Raw genomic sequence first — 22751 nt, forward strand, 5'->3', positions numbered from 1 at the left:
GTGCCTTTTTGCCCTCGTCCCACACAAACGTGTCGTTCTCAATCCGCAGTTTATCATTGTCAAGATAGACTTTATTCCATTTGCCCTATCTCCTCTTGCACTCTCATACAGAAGCCTGCGCCTGCGCACAGTGCGACGGGAATAATCATTCTCAATGAAGATACGTGTGCCTTTCAGTCTCTTAGCATTGTTTATAATGCACTGCTTTTCATTGTAATCCTGCAGTAACAATATAGCCTGCCGATTTTTGTTGTACTACGACCAAGCCTATGAATTCTACCAACGGACGAACGTTTCACCCCAAGCTTCTGTTCGAATATTTCATTTGCGATTTTATCTTTTAGTTGATCTGTTGTTTCATCGGGCGCTTCAGGTACACCGTAAACAACCAAGTTAGAACAACGGCTGCGGTCTTCTAGGTCAACCAACTTCTCGGACTGCTGAGTGACAGAACCGCGAAGTGATTCAATGGCACTATTAATGTCGCTAATTTGGTCTGTAAACTGTTTGAACTGCTGCAGAAGTTTATCAAGTTCCACCACCCTGGCACTGACTGCAACTAAAGCAGCCTTTGATGCCATAAACTGGGATTGCAGTTCTGTAAAAGCTTGAATTACTGCATTCTGGCTTGCCGCGATATCACTTAACGTGCTCTCGATGTCAGGGCAAGGATTTGACTCAACATCTCCGTAAACAAGGAGCTCGCACACAAGAAAACATTCGTGCATGATATGCAGGAGAGTACCTGGGCATGGCACAACTACAAGAAATCTATTACTAGATTTTACAGAAGAATGCGAGTAGCCAACCTGAATTACAAAAGGAAGACAAACGGTCAGCGTTGTTGACTTCATTTCACCATGCCGACTGATCCAAGAGCATTGAAGTTAAGGCTTTATAGCTTCGGGAAGATGTGACGTCACTGATCGCTGCGCCACGCTGATACGGACGGGCAGATAAACAGATGAGCCAGGCAAACGGGTCGAGATGGCATGGAACGGGGAGAGATGGCATGCTGATGCGGGATCCAGGCATAGAATGGGCAGTGGTAGACCAGCAGAACCAGCACGCGCTGCGCCAAGAAGAAATGCTTGAATTACAAAAGGAAGACGAACGGTCAGCGTTGTTGACAACTTCATTTCGCCATGCCCACACGAATGTTCGAAGCTGAACGTTTCGTGACTGCCCAGAGAGTAAGCGAGTAACCCGCCGTGGTATTGTATAGTGGCTGTGGTGTTGCGATAATTATATCGAAGACGTGAGATCAAATACCTGCCGCGGCAACCCCATTTCGATAGGGGCAAAACGCTAAAACACCCGTGAACCACTAATCGGGTGCTCGGTAAATAACCGCAGGTGGTTAAAATTAATCCCGAGCCACCCAATACGGCATGCCTCAAAATCTTATCTTGGTTGTGGCACGCAAAATCAGAGCATTTAATTTAATAAGTACTTGCTTCAAGTTGTTACAAAGTAAAGAAAATCTACGTTCCAAGCCCTTGCGCCCAGCAAGAACAGATCTATCGCAACTGATCACATCCGCGAGCGATTACATACTGAGTCAGAAACATGACAAGCCGTTGTTTCAAAGTTTTTTCTTAATAAATAGCGAATGGCAAAGCAAATTGATCCTGATTTAATTAATCAGCGGGAAGTTTTGACAGTTTGGAATACATTTTTAGCCCCGCTTCTAAAACAAGCACAGTGCAAACGGCGCTAACAAGGTATAACCTTGCTAGCGCCGTTCGCAGAAGACGTAATGAGCTCCGAAAGCGCTTTCATGTCCTTTGAAGCTGTGGCCAAACCTTCGTCTCGTCCACCCTGTCACCGTCTACGAAATGCACCGAAACAAAGTTTTGCTGAGCCGCACCGGGATCATGCACATCTGTTGTAAACACGGAGGCGACGGAGGCAGCTGAGGTAAACAATGGAAGCGTCACCACGTGATCCAACATGATGGCGCACATGCGATCGCCGTGAAAAAGATAGATAGAAAAAGGAGAACATCTTTGGAAGAACATTTAAGCTACTGGCGCCTGTAGAATAGCCCTCGACATTTGTGAAAACGAAACACGGGTGCAGCCGTGCGACAGCTTACCCCATGTCTCTCACCTCGCATCCCAGATGGACAACGTCAGGAAAGAAGAACTGCGTCTGGTTACAATCAAATTTCGGCAACGACAGTGCTGAAAGTCTCGTAGTTTCAGAAGATCTAAAAAAAATGCCGCGATATTGCGGGGAATTCCACGCGGACAGTGGCAGATTACCTGTACGTTCTCGCTCACGTAAAATGTAGCTATTAATTTGAATTTTTTCTTCATGGCACCTTCCACAATTCCTCGCGGATTCCGTGAGGCGTCCGTAGCTACCCTCGCATTTTATGCTGAACGGGTCTGTAGTATGTCCCGCTGTTTCGAGGGCAGGTGCCAATTTTGTCTGCGATTAATTATGCGCGTACAAAGAGCACTGAAATGTAAATGTGAGGCCTCTCTACGTGGATATTTACTTCATGTATCACACCTGCGGACAAATGCAAAACTAACCGCGCGTGGCTTAGATTGAAATATTTCGCCAAACCTTGCTGGTCGTGATTAAAAGCGTCTCTGCTCTTTCCCAAACGGAACAAACAGTTAGCCGGGCGACCAGCGGAAAGCGCAGTCAACCATCCCCACACGCCCATCGCGAAAGGGTGGGAAAGAGCCGCCCGCTTGCACGCAAGGCTGAGTCCCCATTGGCTTTTAACCAGTCAGGGGCGTGCCCTCGGGAAACGCCTCAGCTGCCCCCGTTTGGCTGGACGGGACGAACGGCGAGGGAAAACGGGAGTCTGGGAAGGGAGCCTCCCCGGGCGAGGCCCCGCCCCTCGGTGGAGGCCGCGGCTCTGCGGCGGACGTCGAGTGCGCGTCGTTGCACCGCGTCGTGCCAGCCGGAGCGTGAAAAACATCGGAGCGGCTGGCGCACGCCGCGATATTGCAGTGGCAGCGTCAGCGCTCCCCTCGCTCCTCGAGGACGTGGCGCTGTGCCCTCCGAGGAAACTCGGCGTGTGAAAGTAGCCGTGCACAAATTGGGGGCTCGCTGCTGGCACCTCCTGGCCGACGGCCGTCGCTGCTGTTTTGTCTTAGCTGCGTTTCTCTAGACTTCCAAGGGGAAGGCGAGGCGCGCAAAGGTGGGGGCGCGCTGGCGCGGCAACTCGGCGCGCTGCCCTAATGGCGTCCGCTCGACTTCACCCCGCACCGGCAGCGTTCGTCGCACCTGACGGAGGAGGCGGCGGTGGCGTCAGCGGAGCGGCAACGACTGCTGCCGCGGCCGCCGCTGCGGCGGCCGCGGCATTCCTCGACCTGTCGAGCCACGTGGAGCTCGCCTCGTACCACGACTTCCGGCTCTCCGAGCTACGCGCTGCAGGTGCGGCAGCCGCGGCGGCGCACGGCTTCGGCGGGCCCTTGGCGCCGTACGCGTTCGAAGCCGGCACCGGCGGTCCGCCGCCGGACGCCTTCTCGCCTCTGGCCTGGGAAGGCCTGGGCGCGCCTTCGGCTGCCGCGGGCGCCTACCAGTCGGCGTTCGAGTTCGGTCCCTTCGGTATCGGCGGTCACCACTCGGCCGGAGGAGGCGCGGGCGTGTCGGCCCCTTCGTCGGGGTCTCGCTTCCCGGCCATGACGGTGCAGGGCAAGAGGTCACCCGCGGGGGCTGCCCAGCAGAACGGCTTCGCGTGCCCGCCGCACGGCTCCGGCGGCAGCGGGAAGAGCAAGCCGCGGCGCCGGGTGGCCACCGTGGCTCAGCGCAGGGCGGCCAACATCCGAGAGCGACGCCGCATGTTCAACCTCAACAGCGCCTTCGACAAGCTGCGCAAAAAGGTGCGTGTGCGGCCCTTTTCTGTAAAATTATCTTGCCGTCAGGTCGCGAAGACATGGAGTACAGGTCCGATGCTAGCTAGGTCTTCCTGTGTGTTCTGTAGGACGTTACTATATACACGGTGGATCGGCGATTGCCTCTTATTCTTGCTTTGTCGGTAAGGCATTGGAGCTCCTGGAATGAAAAGTTTTGCATAGCGCCGAGTGGTCATCCTATTAACCTGTCTCGCTGCGTACTGAATGGAAGCGCCAGGATAACACGCACATAAGAGACTTGTACATCTAAAGTTACATATGCACATATTCTTGCCATGCACACCAGAGACTTGATGAAACAGCTCAATATAATGGTACCTGAAATATAGACGGCACATATCTACGTGCACATCAAAAACATTAGTTATGTCTATAGAGCTGAAGAAAACGGAGTACTGCGCAGTTTGACAGATAACTGTTTCCTGCCGCAAGAACGCCGAATATTTTCGCTCTAATCCTGTTGCCCTCGCTTGAAAAACTAAGCGAAGAAACCTAAGTGAAAAAACTTCGCATTAAGAACGACTAGCTCGGGAGAAGTGGCACGAGCGCGTGCCGAGCACGTGCGCAATCCGAGCACGTGCGCAATCCGAGGGGCGCCAATGAGCCAGCTGCTGAAAAAGACGATGACGCTCGAGCCAATGCTGATCATGATAGTATTTTTCTACACGTGGACACGATCCTGGGGGAACTAGCCCCCTTAACAGCTTCGCTGTAAAAGGAAACATGTACCAACTAACCCAATAGCAAGCTTTCTGGTGTCCAGGAATATATTTTGAGAGAAGTAAGAATTAGCTCCCGTATTCTGACATTGTTAACACTTACGGTCTAACGTTTCAATGTCACATTGTTTTATACAACGTTTTGGTTACGTTCGCGTACTTTATTCGTCGCCATTGCTGTTAGAACGCACATGATAAGTAGCATTATAGTGATAATCCTGGAAAAGAGAAAGGAAGTGTGAAACAGATTGAGTTCGAATCGCTTGCGGAACTTGCATAACAATCATCACGTGACAGAATACTGATATCAGTATAAACAGCAATTTTCCTCCGTGATAATCTTAATCGTTTCCGTCTTATATATTTCTTAAAATTGAGCCGTGACAACTTTAGCAACATGTGAGTCCATAAAAACTCGGAGGACTAATAATGAAGAATTATTCTAGAAGTTTCATAAGTATTATGAACTCTAGAAATACACATCTCATGACCTCTCGTAAAATTACAGTGTCAAACACTCGGTGGTAGTTAGTAATATTTTGTCGTGCGGGGACAATTTTTGCATTTGGATAACACTTGTAGATTTACAATCAGTAGCCAATATGTGTTTCTTTAAAACATACAAAAATATATATTCAATCACCGAGTATAAATAGGAGATGGGTCTGTTGCACGTATAGCGTGACGATGAATACGGACGGAGCGTCGTCCCATGGCCAAGGAAAGGTAGAATGGCGGCACGCCGAAACAGCGTACACGGGGGTCAGAGCTCCTTCACTGTGGCAGAGGCGTATACGGACATTTGACTGGACGCCCCGTAATACACAAACTCGAGAACATGGGGGATACGTGTATGGGCCTAGGTGAGAACGCATTGCAACCGCGATTCTTGAGCCCGAAGTGATGCTATTTCCACTGACCCCCTCTTCCACGCCTCATCTTCCTCGCCGCCGAACGCTTTCCTCCGCTTCACCGCATCCTCTCTCATCTTCTTGCGCGAGCTGCTCTCCTGTCGTGACGGTACGCGACCTCGGTTCTGATTAGCCGCACCTTTATTTTGCACTGTGTCGCCGTCGCCTTGCTTTTTTTAAACGGACAAATCGCAAGACCATGTTCCGCTACTAGCCGCTTTCTCTCTGTCATGTGGCGTTGTGCACGTTTCGTGCCTCAGTTAGGCTTCCACTGAAAGAACTGGAAGTGACATGACTTTTCACAAATGTTTTATTGCAGCCTCATAGCTAGCAGCGCGGCTGCGTTGAGAGTGCCATATGTCAACTGCAGAGTCGGAATGACTCTAAATGAAGCATCCCGATACGATGTATGAGAGTAATGGCACTTCTCGACGGACGGGTGTATACGTATGCACCTGATTGTACATGAAAGATATTAATTTTCCTTGTATTGCGACGGTGCGGCCGCTCAGTTTAGTTAAAGAAGAAGGAAGGCGCGTCCACTGCAGCTGCTCTACAAAAACATAATATTCACTGCGTGTCCTCCTGCTTGTTCAGGTTGCTTCCCCAGTTCACATATGGCAGCCTGGAATCCGAAAACCTTTGTCATCCGCTCTATAACTTCTTAAAGACGTAAGAATGGCATTCAAGGTGAGTATCGAGGAAATTCAAGCCAGCGTAGGCATTAAATAGAATGAGCATACCAACGCTGTCGAATGCAATGCGCAACGTGCACTCGAAAAAGTGACATATTATACAAGACAGATAACTCGCTTGCTGTGTTCACTCCCTATGGATGCCTACACATGAATCATTTCAGTAAAGTGACCAAGCCACATGAACATAATGCATAATAATTGGGCTCTCCTAAACGCCAAAATGTATTTCCCGTTTTGCTTCTCATGTATTGCGGTGGACGACGTGGTGCACTTTGTTTAATGTTGGCCCCGATAGCATGGCGAAATCCCAGGTTTTACAACTTAACACGAAGCTTTACATGAGACCAGTTGCGATTTCCATCTTTAAATACACGTAAAACGCAAATATTCTCTCAATAAACAAGCGCTGGACCGATTTGAATGGCATTTGTTTCATTTCAGTAAGAGTTCAATGCTAGCAACTCTAGACATATAGCGAGTTTTTGATTTAGTACTTCGAAAGTTTCAATTTTTCGTTAAAATTGCCAACTCTAGAAAAATTGAAGCAGGATGTTTATGAATTTGTAACTCTGCACCGAAGCAGATATCTCAGTGGTTATTTGAACTGCTATGTGTAAAATTGTAACATGATTTACGAGGGTATTGCAAAAAGGCAAGTTCTACACGCAAACTTAAATTGTATACTTCAGAGCAATGTACTCGTATAATGCATGAGGGGCCGGATTCACAATGTCTTCGTTCTTCACTGCTTTTTGTCATCGGCCGGCTGCATTCGCAAATAAAATGCCCAGCAACTGGATTGGCTGGAAGTTTCTCGTACGAACAATTTTTGTGTAAGAGCGTTTTGTGAATACGGGCCCAGTTCTTTCTGCTTTAGGTGTATTATTCGCGGTTGTTTATATAATTTTCACACCTATTTGATTGCTCAGTCGCTTAGTTGTAAACTTGATACGAGAGCTTTTTTTTGCCAATCCCATAAATAGATAAATTTCGCAGCATAAGTTAAAAATCCTCTTTCTACAGTTGCCGGCCGATTTCAACTTATTTTCAATGTAGCAAACATAAACAAAATTGGCGCAGTGCTGAGAGAAAAAGACAATATCCCCACTTATATGTAATATATAGCTCCCGAGCTAAAGCACTCTATTAAAAAGGTGAGGCCATCGCGCATTCATTTAACCACTAATGTTGAAACTTAAAATATTGGAATGAACTCTGCACCTTCGTCTTGTGAGGCAAGCGTCTGCCGGATAAAAAATTGCTGCGCCTGGAGGAAGCGGGAAACACCACCATTAGGGGACCACACGATGCATACCGTAGAAGAAAAGGTAGTTATTTGATGCGCCACCCGCCGTGTTGGCAATAGTGGCTGAGGCGCTGAGCCTCCAAGCCCGAGGGCGCGGGTTCGAATCCCAGCCGCGGCGGCCGCATTTCGATGGGGATGAAATGCAAAAACGCCCCTGTGCCATGCACTGGGTGCATGTTTAAAGAACCCCATGTGGTATAAATTAATCCGGAGTCCCTCGCTACGCGAGTCTAGCCATTAGGAATGCAAAGAAAAGAGGTGACAGTGACCCATGTCGACTCAGTGTCACACGCTGAGTTTTGCGAAGCTTAAGTTGAGCAATGTTCACGCTGGTGATCTCAACTCATGGGCAAGTTATGCAGGGCATGCTCACTCAAGCCTTCGTACACTTTTGCCTTTCACAGGTGATCGGAGACGTCACTGCCAATGCATTCCTCGCATTTTTATTGCACCAATCACTAGATTATATGTTCGGGTGGTATACTCAATTCAATTCTGGAGTAATCCGTGCCAAAACCACGATATGGCTATGAAGCACCACGTAGTGGGGAGCTCCGGATTAATTTTGACCATCTTGGATTCTTAAACGTGCGCCCAATGCACATTACCCGTGTATATTGGCATTTCGCTCCCACAGAAATGCAGCCGCCGCGGCCGGGAATCGGTCCCGCATCCCTGGTGATATACATGGTGTCCCAACTATCATGCACCGAGGTTTAAAAATATGCAAATGTCACGTAGTTTGACAGAACCAAGGTAATGTTGTTTGCTGTTGCTTTGACATACTCAGACTAGTTTTTGCATTCCGCCTAATTACATAATCAGTCCTAATTAATTAATCAACTTCTCAAATATTTTAATTAGATGAAAAGTGTTAATGAGAGAATTGTAGAGAAACATGAAAAAATCCCGATACAGCTTTCTGTTGCTCAATACGTGCTACATAAAAGTGTTTTTCCGAGCGTGAGAGAAGCCTGCGAATATACGCAAAATTGCTGCGCGACTGGCCGCTCGAGGCACTTGATGAGCGGCCGCTTTTCCATTTCGAAAGCTTAAATGAATATCGCAGCGAAACTTAACATCCATTTTCCGCGTCACAGGTTACGAGTCAAAACACACGTAGCTTGTGGTTGATATACTTGCCGACGTTCAGAGCGTGTGTTTCAGCTCGCTAGGCTTTCGTGATCGCGCTTTGGCCTAGCCAAAATTACTAGTGATGGAAGGGGCGGGCACAGATACATGATAGTTATTGACACAGTTGTTCGTTATTGCAAACACAGCAAACGAGACATAAATATCCGTAATATATATCCATGCAAAGGCCCAATATGCATTCATTGACTTTGATAGTTCGTTCTCGCCCATGACAACCCATTATGGGCACTCTTCAGTTCCTGTCCTCGGCGGCAGTTCCTCATTCAGTCAGGCACTTTGCATGCATTACAGTTTGGTGAGTGCGCGCCTCGGATGCTATATAGGCACAGTAGTATGTAGGCACAGTAGTAGGTTATCACAAGGCTTGCCGATAGGTCTTGAAAGAATGTTTACAATCACACAGAGTTTACCCCTTGTCTAAGCTGTATTTTTATTTATTCATTTTAACACGAAAGTGTTTTATGCCGGGGTCCACCAAGACTTCACTGACGTATTTCCGTCACGGAAATACGTCATAGAACATAATACAAAGAAAGAAACCAGAAGAAAAAGTTCCACAAACATGCAAAATTTGGAAATCGAACCCATGACCTCTCGGTCCGCGACGATAGATCGCCGAGCGTTTAACCCATTGCGCCACAAACGCATTTGCAGAGAGCTAAGTTAAGGACCGCACAAAGAGCAATGGAACGAAAGATCTTAGGAGTAACGTTAAGAGACAGGAAGAGAGCGGTGTGGATCAGAGAACAAACGGGGGTAGACGATATTCTAGTTGACATTAAGCGGAAGAAATGGAGCTGGGCAGGCCATGTAATGCGCAGGATGGATAACCGATGGACCATTAGGGTTACAGAATGGATACCAAGAGAAGGGAAGCGCAGTCGAGGATGGCAGAAAGTCAGGTGGGATGATGAGGTTAGGAAATTCGCAGGCGCAAGTTGGAATACGCTAGCGCAAGACAGGGGTAATTGGAGATCGCAGGGAGAGGCCTTCGTCCTGCAGTGGACATAAATATAGGCTGATGATGATGATGATGATGATGATGATGACACAGACGCGCCTTATATATCTAGCACTCCTCCGTGTACCCGCGCTCTTGCTCGGGGCGGTGCCGCCGCCTACGAGCAGAAAAGAGAAGTACTGCATTATGACACTAACGCGCACCGACAGTGAACGCTTCGGTGGTCTCAGCACTACGACGCCTCGATGCCAGCATTCGAAGGGACGCTGGCATCAAGAAGCACTACCAACGCCACCTAGGTGGCGTTCACCGTACTCAGCACAGCGGAGGCTGCAATTACGACGCGCTGTACGCGCTGATTTGACTCGGTGACGATTCAGTTACGTGCTTTGTCTTGCGCGTTGTATTAGTGTGTCAGTTACGTGCTTCGTCTTTCGCGTTGTGCTAGCGTGTGCAGCGTAGTGCAGCTTCCATATGCACGACGGTTGCTCATGGTCATCGACGTTGGTAGTCGTGATGGAGGAGACGTGCCACCAGGCGTCAGCGTGGGTGCATCAACGCCTAAGGGCGCTTTAGCCACAAAACACCAATAGACATTATATATCAATGTGCAATAAACATTACACTACTTCTGTGAAGACACGTTTCACTTTCGTGTTCTATACCGATTCCTATATAAGAGGGATCAACCACATTTTTTGGTACATTTAGGCCGGAAGCATTACAGACATTTAATGACAAATAGAAGCAGGAAGAAAATAAAATCTTATTTATACAGTTTTAGCTAGGGCATAATAAAAACAGGGTAAACACCAATGAATAATATGAAAAAGGAAGCCGGTACATAACTGGAGCCTATTCCTAGAACGCTAGCTAAGGCATTAGCTATAGCCGTGTTTTGTACGTGTTCTTTTTTTATTTATTATTATTCTGCCTATTCGATCAAGTTGTCGAACGGGAAGTGAACCAAAAAGCCGTAAAACAAAACGTTGTTTTGCTCTAACCAGAGCGTTACGATTTATTTCACCCCGGAGCAAAACCGAAAGGAAAAAAGTGAGAGCCCTTCTACCCTACGAAGAGGGAAGTCCAGCGAAGCTGGCGCTCTGGTGAGATTTGATATGTTGGGGTTTAGCTATATTGGGGATTTGATATGTTGAATTTGGCTACAAAACGGTATACCGACCCCTTCTCTACGTACTCGGGAAAGGGGCTTCGGTGCCGGCTCCGAGAAGCGCAATGGGGTGTTTTTAACACTTAGACAATGGCTGTACAATGCCCGGCTCTGAAGGAACTGGCTCGGCGTCAACGGGCAACGGCGTTCCTAGCACGTTCCTCACGCTTTTCTACGACGTTCCCAGACAAGAGTCCTTGACCAAAGTTCCGTATATACAACCAACGCTAACGCGAACTCCTGTCACACCCCACTCCTCCGTTGACCTATTTTTTTTCGTACACCGCCATTGGTTGGCGGGCCTCTCGCTCTCCCCCTCCAACGCGAATATTGGACGGCGCGACTTACGTCAACCCTCCTCCCAGCTCTCCTTTTCATCTGCACCCTCTCACAGCATTCTCACAGGATTGAGCTCTTCTTTCCCTCTCCTCTCCCACTAGGTCACATGATTTTTTACACGCGGACATGATCTCCTAGAAACTAGCGCTTAACAGCTTCGTTGTAAAAATTAATGGTTGTCGGTTCAGGTTGACCACTTTCTCTGGAATTTTTCATCCATTCCATGCATTTCCTGCACTTGTGGCTCAACTGTGCGACCGCATTTGTAAATACATACCATCTTCCCGTGATTTCAAAATGGGAGCACATTAGTACGGTTTTCAGCGGATTCCATCAGGGGCAGATTAGGTGTCGTGTTGACACGACAATATTTGCATAGCATCCGACGCGCGTACTCACCAAACTGGAATGCATGCAAAGTACCTGAGCCGTAGAGCACTTAATTGTAGCTTGTCTCCAACATCACTTTGGACTGCAGGCATTCATCTCTTCGTTAGCACCTATTAAGAGCAGGCCGTTCTGTGAAATATTGTTTGCTTTACTTTATACTGGAAAGCTAACAACTGTTAGTTTACCTTCCTTTCTTTTTGTTTTTTATTTTGTGTTCTTTGTTTATTATTTGATTCTAGTTCTGTTCATACTTACGTCACTGTATAACATGTTTTTGCTCCACAATTGTTATCTGTACCGCCCCCCCTCACGCAATACACCTTCTGGAGCCTGTGAGGTATATGAAATAAATAAATAAATACTGGGCCATTGACCGGCAATATCAATGAAGGGAGCCCTCAAAGCGCTCTTAGCATATTTAGTCAACACAGGCCTATTGACCTTTTTGCGGAGAAGTTTGTTCCGGATGAACGAGATGGCGCTGTCGGCAGCGTGCCGCACGTTGCCTCGGTGAAAGCGCACGAATATGAAACCGTTGCAACTTCTGCTCTGCTTCTGTGCGATCAGCTGTCGGAAATCCCACTCGGTGTTTTCTGACGCACTGTGTTCTTCTATTCATGCTGCAAAATGTCGACTTGTAGAGGGAAGATGTGTGCCGCAGTCGACTGCAAAAATAGTGACTGGCATAATAAGAAATGGAATGAATCCGTGTGACCCAGTTCACGGACCGCTGCTACTTAAGGACTGCCTGCGTTGCCGGCCCTTCACGATGCACGGCCTTTCCTTGATTATAAAAAATTCACTCATCCGCCAGCGTTGTATCGATAACGTCTAAAGAAAGGACTCCAACCCGAGAACGTCGGCAAGAGTGAGCACCGCTCGTTAAACAATGGCAAAGATAGTAGCGCTGTTTCCTGACATAGTAAGTTTCTCGCACGTTGTCCACACGCAAACGTACGACCACTCTATCGCCAACGTACCAGGGATAAGTGAATGAGCACACACTTCAATCAATGAACGGCAATAACGGCAACTACACCGACAGCACACGAATGGTCGAAGCTGAAACTTTCGTGGCGGCCCGCAGAGTAAGCAAGCGACTATTGATAACACGTCTTTACTACAAGCTATTACAAAGTACAGAACATCTATGTTCCAAGCCCTTGTGCTCAGCAAGAACAAATCTGTCGAAATTAAGCATAGCCGCGAGCGATTAGGCAAAAAAGTTGTCACAGTTTTACCCGAAAGGCGAAGCATCAATTGCGATAGCAAATTTGTAGAGAGCTACACGGAGTAATAATAGTAGCTTTATCAGCTGTATAAACTTAGACATGCAGCAGCACCGGCAACACGCAGAACTGTTGTCGACGCCGTCGGCGCTTTGCCCGCGTTCGCACAAAACTCGTGCGGCGTTGGTGACTGTTGCCGGAGCCTCTGGGGGCGGCTCGGTGGTTTTCGACATCAGAACGGGACACTCGTCGAGCAGCGTCGGAAGTCTTTACCACCTTCTCGCCTCACAACGTTTTAGGGGCGAAGCTCCTTATAGCGGCACCCGTTTTGTCCCCGTCGTCGTCGTAGTAGTGTGTAACCAGTAGTGTGTAACCAGTAGTGTGTAACCAGTTGAGAAAAATGAGAAAAAAAATTCCGAAGTTGTGTCCGTAGCGCGGAATCGAACCAGGGACCCCTCGCTTCCGAGTGCGCGGCGTTAGCCCACTACGCCACGAAGCGGGCATGGACGTACGCACCACGATGGCAATAAATACCCAACATTAACGAAAGGCCGCGTTTCTAGCGCGTTTCTAACGCGTTTGTGCTAGCGCGTTACGGCCCGTCTAAGAAGCTGGTGTAAGACGCTATGGCGCTGAGCCGTGCTCCCTCAAGGGCTGCAGAAGATAGCGCCAACCTTTCCCTTTCCCTCAAGAACCACTTATCATCATCATCTCCGCCTTACCTTCAACGCGTTTCGAACGCGCTGCCCAAAGCGGTGGCAAGTCAAGTTCAAGTCGAGGAGCGTTTATGAATACGGGGGGTATACTCTCTCAGCAGTCATGTGATGGCGTCGGCAAACGCGGTGCACGTTCCCGCATGTGTAAATGGCTGCGTAAGACGCTGTGGCCGCTCCCCCTTACTAGAGAGTACTGCACGTTTCTAACGCGTTTGTGCTAGTGTCCCCTTAAGCGGGAGATCCGATGATTCCCTCCGGAGCTTCGCCCACTCATCATCATTCACCCCGTGGATATGCTGTGATTTTTTTTATATAAATAGGCACTTGGAGCCGCAGCTAAACGTCGCCTCCCTTCGCTCCCCCTCCCCCACGGCCTTTCGCGCGTCGGAAGACGGCGCGTTTGCTCTACGTATATGGTGATTGTAAAGGAGGAAAGAGACGCCTACTTCTGCAGCCCTTAAAGGAGCACGGCGCAGAACGCGCGTTTGTTCGCCGTGCTTTCACTCCCCGTGAAAGCGCGCGTCCCTCGCGTCCTTTCACTCGCACATGCAGCGTTCGGCGCGCGGCGACGATTTCATCTCCATTGACGTCATACGGAACGTCACGGCGACGGCGACGCCGACGGCATAAATCTGCTTTGGAGTGTCCATATAATTGCTATCGCAATAAAATAAACACGGCCAGAGTTTCTCAGGATGAAATGAAGTTCTTGTCACCGTCACTGAGGAACTTTACCGAGTCAGCAACATGACAAGCCGCTGCTTCAAAGTGTTTGCCAAATAAAGAACAATGAGCAAAACACTCTAATCCTTATTTAATTCATAAGCGGAAAAGTTGTACAAATACATTTCTGGCGCCAATTTTATTACAAACCCCGTATACGCTGCTCGTTCCGTCTGGAAAAGGCGTAATGAGCTCAGAAAGCGCTTACATGTCCTCTGAAGCTGTGGTCAAAGCTTCGTGTTGTTCACCCAGTCACCGTCCACGATATCCACCAATACAGAGGTTTGCTGAGGCGCACCGGGCGTCATGCCCATCCTTTGTAAACAAGGAGGCGACGGAGGCAGCTCAGGCAATTAATGGACTCGTCACCACGTGATCAAACATGGCGGCGCCCACGGAATCACCACGAAAAGGGTCAATAGATTCAAGGCTGTGATCGGGCCCTTGGAACACGAGCTTGTGTATATAATCGCGCCTGTCCTCATCATTACTCCTCAGTTCCCTCATTTTCCTCTCTTCCCTTTCCTGATGAGCAAACTAGCAAGCAGGCTGGAGGACTCTTGGTATTTCCTCAATATATTATCCTCTCTCTTTCTCCCTCAATAACGCTTCGCTTGACATAGATTTAAGCATTGGGGTTGGATCTGCATAATTATTTTGCATTTACGGCCCGAATAACAAACAGCATGTGCAATTTTTGAGTGTAGTTTAGCAGGAGCGTCGAGTTTAAATACAAAGTAAATTTGTGCTGTTTTCCTGTTTTATTCTTAGGGTATGCAAATGAACTGGAACTGGTTCGAACCGGTTTGTACTGTTATTTTTTCGCAGCGGAGTTAAAAATGTTAACTTAGGGGTTTTGTGTGCCAGAACCACCATATGATTATTAGACACGCCGTACTGGGGGATTCGGGGTTAATTTCTTACCACTTAGTAGAACCGGAATCTAACCATGTTCGGCGTAACGAAACGAAAACCAGAAGCAAACAAGTTCCGGTTCGGCACTCTGTCATTGCCTGGTTCGACGCCGAGCCGCCGTTACTAAAGGGATCAGCTGTTCAATGTAAGGGATAGTCACAAAAAATATGGCTCAAGATATTTATTTTACAAATTAGGCCTCCATTCCGTATTTGTACACAAAATACCTACAAATGCATTTAGAGTCCCGTCCACATTGCGTCGGCATAATCTCAGCGACCAAGCTCCTCTGTGTTTGGTTGAACTTATAGGTTTTCCTGAGCGGTCCGCATTTGTCCACTCGCCTTTTACTGTGATGCTTAACAACACGCCACAGTTCAAGTCATCTTGATGCCTCTATCATGATGAAAACTTCATGAACAAGTGCGCGGGTTCTTTGGCCTAGTCATTTCTGCTTGGTTCAGGTATTACATCTCTTACTGTTGTAAGTAGTGCTCATTTCAAGTAGATGCATGTTAACCTGTCAAAGGTTAACATACAGAATATGAGCTTTCCATGGCACGGGGAACCTTGCATTTCTCCTAAATGTGAGATGATTATGTCCCAGCGCCCTCTTAAAATTTTTACGTTACCAGTCCCGCATCTCCACTTGGCTTCCATCATCACATTTCTTTCTTTCTGCGGTTTTACGTGTCAAAACCAGTTCTGATTATGAGGCACGCCGTAGTGGAGGGCTCCGGATAAATTTTGACCACCTGGGGTTCTTTAACGTGCACTACAACGCAAGCACATGGGCGTTTTTGCATTTCGCCTTCATCGAAATGCGGCCGCCGGGGCCAGGATGATCATAATGTATTTGCTGCTTTCGGAATGAAGAATATTGAATTTGGAATTTTCTTCTTTATGGCCAGTGTTTCATTACCTCAGAGAATTTTTCTCGCAAGCGCCCTCTATATTTCGTGTGTTTTCGATGACCGTGGAAAACTTATTTTCATGAGGCTCCATTCACTTTGGCCCCAGACACAAAGACGTTTGCGCTGCAGTCCACAAGTTCACTGAGCCGTCATGCACGCTGCGTGCTGCTAGAGGTGTACATGCCGTCTCCGCCACGTTGTTGTTGTTGCTGTCTTTTATTCAGGCTTTCGTCATATTAGATCGGAGCCTTGTATTTCTATTTTCTGGCTATTTGATATGAATTGTTTTTATTTTCTGCTGTCTTATTTAGTGATTTTTGCATTTGTTTGTCCTTTTGACATTCCTCTGTCTGGCGTCAATTCCATTCTTGAATATGGACAGTATTTTAATAACTCAACATCAACGTGTCGTTTTCCCATTACACACAGTAGAGAAAAAAGGAGACACAATACGAATATTAACATGAAGATTAACAATGTACTGCGGGAATCCATAGCCTTCTCCTCCTAGTGTATGATCGAATAAGTACGCCACTGCAAACATCTTGTGCAATGTCGTTGTTTCAATCGTTGTTTATGCTGAGCCCCGCATGGTAATTCTCTCGCTCTTTTTGCAGGTACCGACGTTCGCATACGAGAAGCGGCTGTCCCGCATCGAGACGCTCCGCCTAGCCATCATGTACATCGCCTTCATGACCGAGGTCGTGGGCTGCTCCAAGGAAGACGCCGAGCCGTGCGCAGAGGACGCATTAGTTGCTCCAGCAGGCGCCGGCAGTGTCGCCGGCTTCCCTCCGCACCATCACCACCACCACCATCACCACCAGCTCACCGGGGATGTGCCGCTGGAGGACGCGGCACTCTGGGGCCCGGGGCGGCCGCTAGCTGGAGCCGCGGGCGCCGATGCTCTGGGCCACTTGTGCCCATCCTCGAGGCAAGTGTGACCCCTAACGCTGCTGGAGCCGGCTGCCTACGTGTTTCCCAGGTGAACAGAGACAGCCTCGGTGGCCAGCAGCGGTGGCGTGAGTGAGGCCGGAAGACGCACTGCAGGGACGGCTTTAGTTGCTTGGCACATGTCGCGATAGTGTCGCGACGCCACAGGAACCGCCGTGCGCCAGAAAAACGAGAATCTCTTGACTGGCAATGTTCGTCAATATGTGTCGGCGGCGCCGACTGTGTGATACGAAATTATGCGTTAGAGACAGTCGTGCACCTCGGACACATTGAATGAAGTGTTCCTTGAAGCAAGAATTTATCCAAGCCACAGTGACCCCGTGGTGAGGACGTTGACTGTATGCTTTGTACGCCGGATGTTGTTTGCTGCAAACCTCGATTTTGCAAGCCACACGTCTGATGGCGATACCAGCGCAGTTTAGCGAATCTTGTTCTAATAGACTGATAAAATTGAAGCGGCTCTTGTGAGTGGCAGCTGCACACCGAAAGCATCTAAACTAAACGTGCAATCGAGCTAGTCCCTTCGTTCCTAAAGAGAGTAATATATTACTGCCTCATACTCGGGGGAATATTGCAATCGTTGCCAGCGTAAGTTTAACATAATGACTACGTAGAGCTTGTGACTTCGTGACGCAGTGACTGAAATTATAAAGTACGTCTCAGGCAATTACGTTTTGCTTTTAAGGGCACTGCGAAGAAGTTATCCCACTGAGAATCTCGACGAGGAAACTTGGTGCTACCACCCTTTTTAATTTTTTTCTTCCTGGGGCATTGAGCACGCTTGAGACGTCACAAGCTTCTGAAGCTACACAGCGTATAGCGGTCAGAGGACCAGGCCTCGATGCCAAGGTAAGATTAGTCTTGAAAGCGCGTATAACTTTTTACACGGGCAGCAAGGAACGCCTTGTACACACAGCGAAAGATCTGCCGTTGTTGTTTTTGGCTGTGATGTCGCATCTCACTTCACGTCTTTCGCGGAGTAGATGATCGGACAAGAGCTTGAAAGACCTTCGCCACTACAGCAAACCGCGGTCAGCAAACCGCAGCGCTTACAAAGCCGCCAGCCTTGTGAAATTCAAGCTGCTCTGCGTAAAGCGTATCACAAATAATTGCTGCGCTGTCGAAAAAAAATTCCTACAGGAGCCATCCCAGAATTACTGTCGACGTTAATGCAATCGGCATTCAAGCCATGCAGCGACTCGCCGCTTGGGCACTGCCGAAACGCGTATTGTATGAGGCGTGTACTGCATGCAGCTCCTCTCTCGCGCTTGTCTATATATAGACACGCTGCGCCGTCTAATGGTGCTGCCGAAAATCCACGCCTGGCGTGTGTCTGAATCACGAGCTACTGATCTGAATGTACGTGTATTCAGACAAGGCTGTCGGAAATTAAATGACGCACGTTCGATTTCGCCCAGCACCGGAGAAATTCTAAAGGATTTTTTCGTCAATAAAGAGCGGCATATCGATGTATCTATCGACCCAAGTAGGCGTTAAAGAGACTTATAACCAGTGACAGCTAGTGAAAGATAACCAGTGACCAAGTTGGCGTGTAACGAGAACATTCAGATACAGGCATATATATTGAGAAGCGTGTGACGTATTCGAAGATCGCGAATCGCCTTAAAAACTCGTGAAGAGGGGCTCGCATTAATTTCCGTTCGTGCTAGTTCTTCCCTAAAGTTGGTGACTCGACCTTCATCCTAGTACGATCAATAAAAGCCATATGGGCCCTCAAATTTTGTGTTTGATAGTTGCGTACAAGAAAGAATTCACAGTGCTAAGCTTATATCTACATTAACCGAAGTCAGGTGTTCGTATTTGGGCCAGTGCTTTAGTAGTAAACGGAACATAAGAACTATACGTCGTGTGAATGCCTTCGACGACGCAGCTCTTGCTTGTAAGACTAAAATTTCAGCAGTGCTCTCCACGAAGCGATGAACAACACCAAAGACATGTGCCGTATTCCGTAGGTTCTGTGCCCCCATTGAACCAGGACGTGTCGGTCGATCACTTAACGATGTTGAATTAGACGAAATGTTACGAGCGAAGAATTGATGGTGAAACGAGCCATAGGGCGTGGCATATTTCCTTCTCAGTTTGCCGAACCTTCTACAGAAAGTGATGACGTCTGGTTCTAGCAGTGGTCCCCTTTTGTGTGAGCTTGTCTCGTGCGGTTGGCGATGTGCACAGCGCATTTTTGGGCAATTAAGAAGCTATACTAGTACGAACACATATGCTGCGATCACTGCGAGCGCTTGCCCACGTGCTCGCTAGACTGATAGCACTGTGAGTTGTTGACCAGAAATGTGTGCATTTGTTGATGAAGACTGCGAAAACTGAAACCCAGTGAATTGCTTTTTAACACCATTTCCTGTGTACAGCGAGCCAGAGCTTCTTTTTAGGCTCCTTGCTTCTTGACAGCAGTTTGTGAATACAAAATGTTTATTGTCATGGCTGCGTGGATCAGCAGAATTATTATTGCAGGGAATAATTTTTTGGCTGTTTTCGCAGATGGTCATACAACATAACTGAACTCACCTGTGTGACAGTAAACGGTTTTGTATAACTATCGGGGTTTACTGAAGAGAATGGGAATCAAATCGAAAAGCAATAAATGACATTGAATTGGCCTGAATCGTGTGTTCTCTGATGTGTCCCAATCGCATTACGCAAACAAAGGCTTTCCGGACGACAAATGAAAAAAAATCATTTCATCTTAGCATTACCGTGCCTCGTGTGTGTCAAGTTAAGAGAGCGCCTTGTATGGACAATCTATTTTTCACTGCATGCAGCCATGTGCGTAATTACAAGCAAGAAAAACGTGGTCATTGGCTTAATGGAGTACTGAGAGGACATTTTTCACATGGTATTATTATTTTTTGCTTTACTTACATAGTCCAACACTTCTGAACCCTGGAAAAAGTACTGGCAGGCTTCAGAGAGGCCTAAATAATTTACAACTCAATCTATCGGTATAGATACAGTTTTGGTTTGGGTAGGCGCAGTATGGACTCACAGTGACTTCACGATGGATTCGCTCACTGCGTTCCTGCGATCGCTGCTGCTACTATACACGGGAGCGCAGCCAGAAAACACCTTGCTAAGTTTTATATATGAGCAGATCATTCATATAGCCCGAGTGCTACACAATGTAAGCAAATGATGCTCTGTGTCATGATGCCAAAGTGATGTCGATGTGGCTATAGGCGACATTTTGAGACGAACATTAGAAAGTGTTGCATTTCTGGCCAGCACTGCAGAGAGTTTACGTTGACATCTTAGGAGACAGCTTGAAGCACAAGTAATAAAATGCATCTGGCGCCATCTGACAGACGTCTCTAGGACGTGACGCCACCTCTCGATGGCAAGAAGATGTCAAAGAATACACATTTTATCGCTGTATTATAACGCTTTGCGTATGCAAATCTATGAAAAAACCACCGTAGCTTGTCCTAAGCGAGTAAGAAGGCGTGACTACGTTTTATTGAGGGCAGACTACCTTCCCGTAGAGTTTGCAAGACGTCTGCTCAGCCGCCATCTTGTTAAGGCAGCAGAGTTGCTGGTTTTGCCAAAATAGGAACGTTACCCAAAATGACTGCAGTCCGGTTAAATGTCTATATTTTCTCTTCTACGGCGAGTATTGGAACTCCCGCCAGCCTGAATATTAAATAAAGGTAGCTTGTGTTTGCAACCTTCATATTGGTAGCGTGGGGTGGACTTAAATCCTTTAGTAGCTTTTTTTCGCACCGGTTGCCACGTGGCATACTTTAAAGGCGAAATGAAGTGTTCCTGCGTGATTTTCACGAGATTCCGACCGATGCGCGACAGCAGGACGTGCTGTCGTGTTACCGATGCCCATTAAGCGCGAGTTTCAATTTCTGCAAATTCAATGTTTTGTCAGTACTCCTTTAAGCTATTTCAGTTCAGTTTCAGGAAACCACCAGACATCCCTAATATGACTGCCCTAGATACGAAGAGGAGAGGATTGCCCTTCGGACTGCTTTGGGGCACATAGACGACAGGCCTTTTACGGAGGAGAAGATCTTGGGCCCGTGGCCTCCTGCGTCTTCTATGTACAGGGCTACAAAGGCGCTGCTGCGTTTTGTAGCGTTAGCTACACTGGCCTAGCCAAGCCCGTTTCGCGCGGCACATCAAGAGCCGTGCTGCGCATGCGCAAGGATCAGTGATGTCACACGGCTTGCGCACCGGAGCCACCGGAGCCGGCACCTCTCGCGCACTCCGCCGCCGCCGCGCGCGACTCACCGCCGCCGGTCTGCGCATTCCAGAGGAGTGACGTCGTAGCCGTGGTAGACGCACTGGCGCCGGCGCGCGCTCGCTGTGGAGTCGCCGTCTGACACTGCGCTGGAGCCGCTGCGCTTCTGACTGGCGTTTGCCAGTGTGGTATAGCCACGGAGAAGGAGAGCGCAAATGCTGCTCAACAGCGCAGAAGAATGGAGAAGCTTGACTCATCGGATCCCGAAGTAGTTGCCTGGCAATTAGCGGTTGAGCGTAGGAGACAACCAGGAAAGCTAAGAATAATCAGCTGAACCTTTGCTAACGCTACGTATATCCTGGCATAGCCGAGCTAAGCCACTGCAACTTTTTTTGAAGTGCACAAGCCTGTATGACCGCCTGTGACGAAACTCAGCGATGAACGTTTGACTGTATGTGTGCAAGGTGTGAACTGCGAACTTCTCTCTTCCTTCTCCTCTTTCAATCCCTTCTCCCCCTTTCCCAGTGCAGGATAGCCTACCGGGCTCAGCCTGGTTAACCTCCCTGCCTTTCGCTTATGACTTTTCTCTCTGTCTCTCTTCTCTCTCTCAGTTGTTATTCACGTCTGCATTAGCATGCGACAGATGTCATCTTATAGTGATGCGTGCATAGCTGTAGACTGTGGTTTTCACATTCTTACGCTGAATGTGGTAATGGTAATGACCCCAACTACTGAGGATTTGCGGTAGAAACAGCGAATTAACAGGAAAATTCTTGTGTCACCTTTTGAGCACATTGCCGTTCGCGGGCTGAAAGATTATACTTGAAGAAAAAAACAGCGCAAAAGAGACGAGGACGAAAAGAAGACAGGTACAACAGACAGGCGCTAACTTCCAACTAAAATTTTACACACTAAGATTATACCACAGGTGGTTCAAAACAGCATCTGTCAACTTCAGTTGGTTAGGTGTAAGTTTATTTCGCGAACCTCTACTTTTTAACGTTGGAACTTCTGTGCTACGAGTGTGCATCATACACATAAGGGACACAGTACTAGACATATGTGCGTTTGTGTCTCCTTTTTATTGCGATAGCAATTATATGGACACTTCCACCGGATTTCTGCCGTCGGCGTCGCCGTCGCCGTGAGGTTCCGTATAGATAAAATCTTCGCCGCGCGCCGTATGCCCGAGCGGAAGCGTGCGGGGACGCACGCTGTCACGGAGAGCGAACGCACTCAATCTTCCACGCGCAAGCAAGGAAGCGGGAAGCGAGCGCCGGAGGGAGCGGGGAGGGGGGGGGGCGCATTTATACTCCGCCAACAACCGCGCTCGTCGCTCGCTCGCACCGTCGCTTATCTCCACACGGCTCTGACCTTTATGCGCTGTGCATTCGCCGCTCAGTTTCCGTTGAAGCGATAGACCGTGCGTACCTTCGCCCGCGGCGGCGTATATGCGCTTGCTGCCAGCGTTTTGACAGTCGTTGTCTGCAGTCATTCAGTGTGATCTATTCATGTTTGTTTGTGCGTGCTCACACCACGCTTGTTCAATCAGTTAG

The 22751-nt window shown here is 48.2% G+C and overlaps 1 protein-coding gene across 1 annotated transcript; it reads left to right on the forward strand.

The window, feature by feature from the left end:
• Positions 1–2965: 2965 nt before the first annotated feature.
• Positions 2966–19606, forward strand: LOC119441400 (spidroin-1). Its single transcript, XM_037706023.2, has 2 exons — positions 2966–3848; positions 16646–19606. The coding sequence occupies exons 1-2, from the start codon at positions 3204–3206 to the stop codon at positions 16967–16969; spliced, it is 969 nt and encodes a 322-aa protein (XP_037561951.1). The 5' UTR covers positions 2966–3203; the 3' UTR covers positions 16970–19606.
• The last annotated feature ends 3145 nt before the right edge of the window (positions 19607–22751 follow it).

This window comes from Dermacentor silvarum, chromosome 2 (assembly GCF_013339745.2).
Source record: "Dermacentor silvarum isolate Dsil-2018 chromosome 2, BIME_Dsil_1.4, whole genome shotgun sequence".
Taxonomy (NCBI): domain Eukaryota; kingdom Metazoa; phylum Arthropoda; class Arachnida; order Ixodida; family Ixodidae; genus Dermacentor; species Dermacentor silvarum.

Coding starts and splice junctions, on each gene's coding strand:
- LOC119441400 (XM_037706023.2), top strand. CDS start 3,204: ATGGCGTCCGCTCGACTTCACCCCGCACCGGCAGCGTTCGTCGCACCT. Junction 3,849..16,645: donor TCGACAAGCTGCGCAAAAAG/GTGCGTGTGCGG, acceptor CTCTTTTTGCAG/GTACCGACGTTCGCATACGA.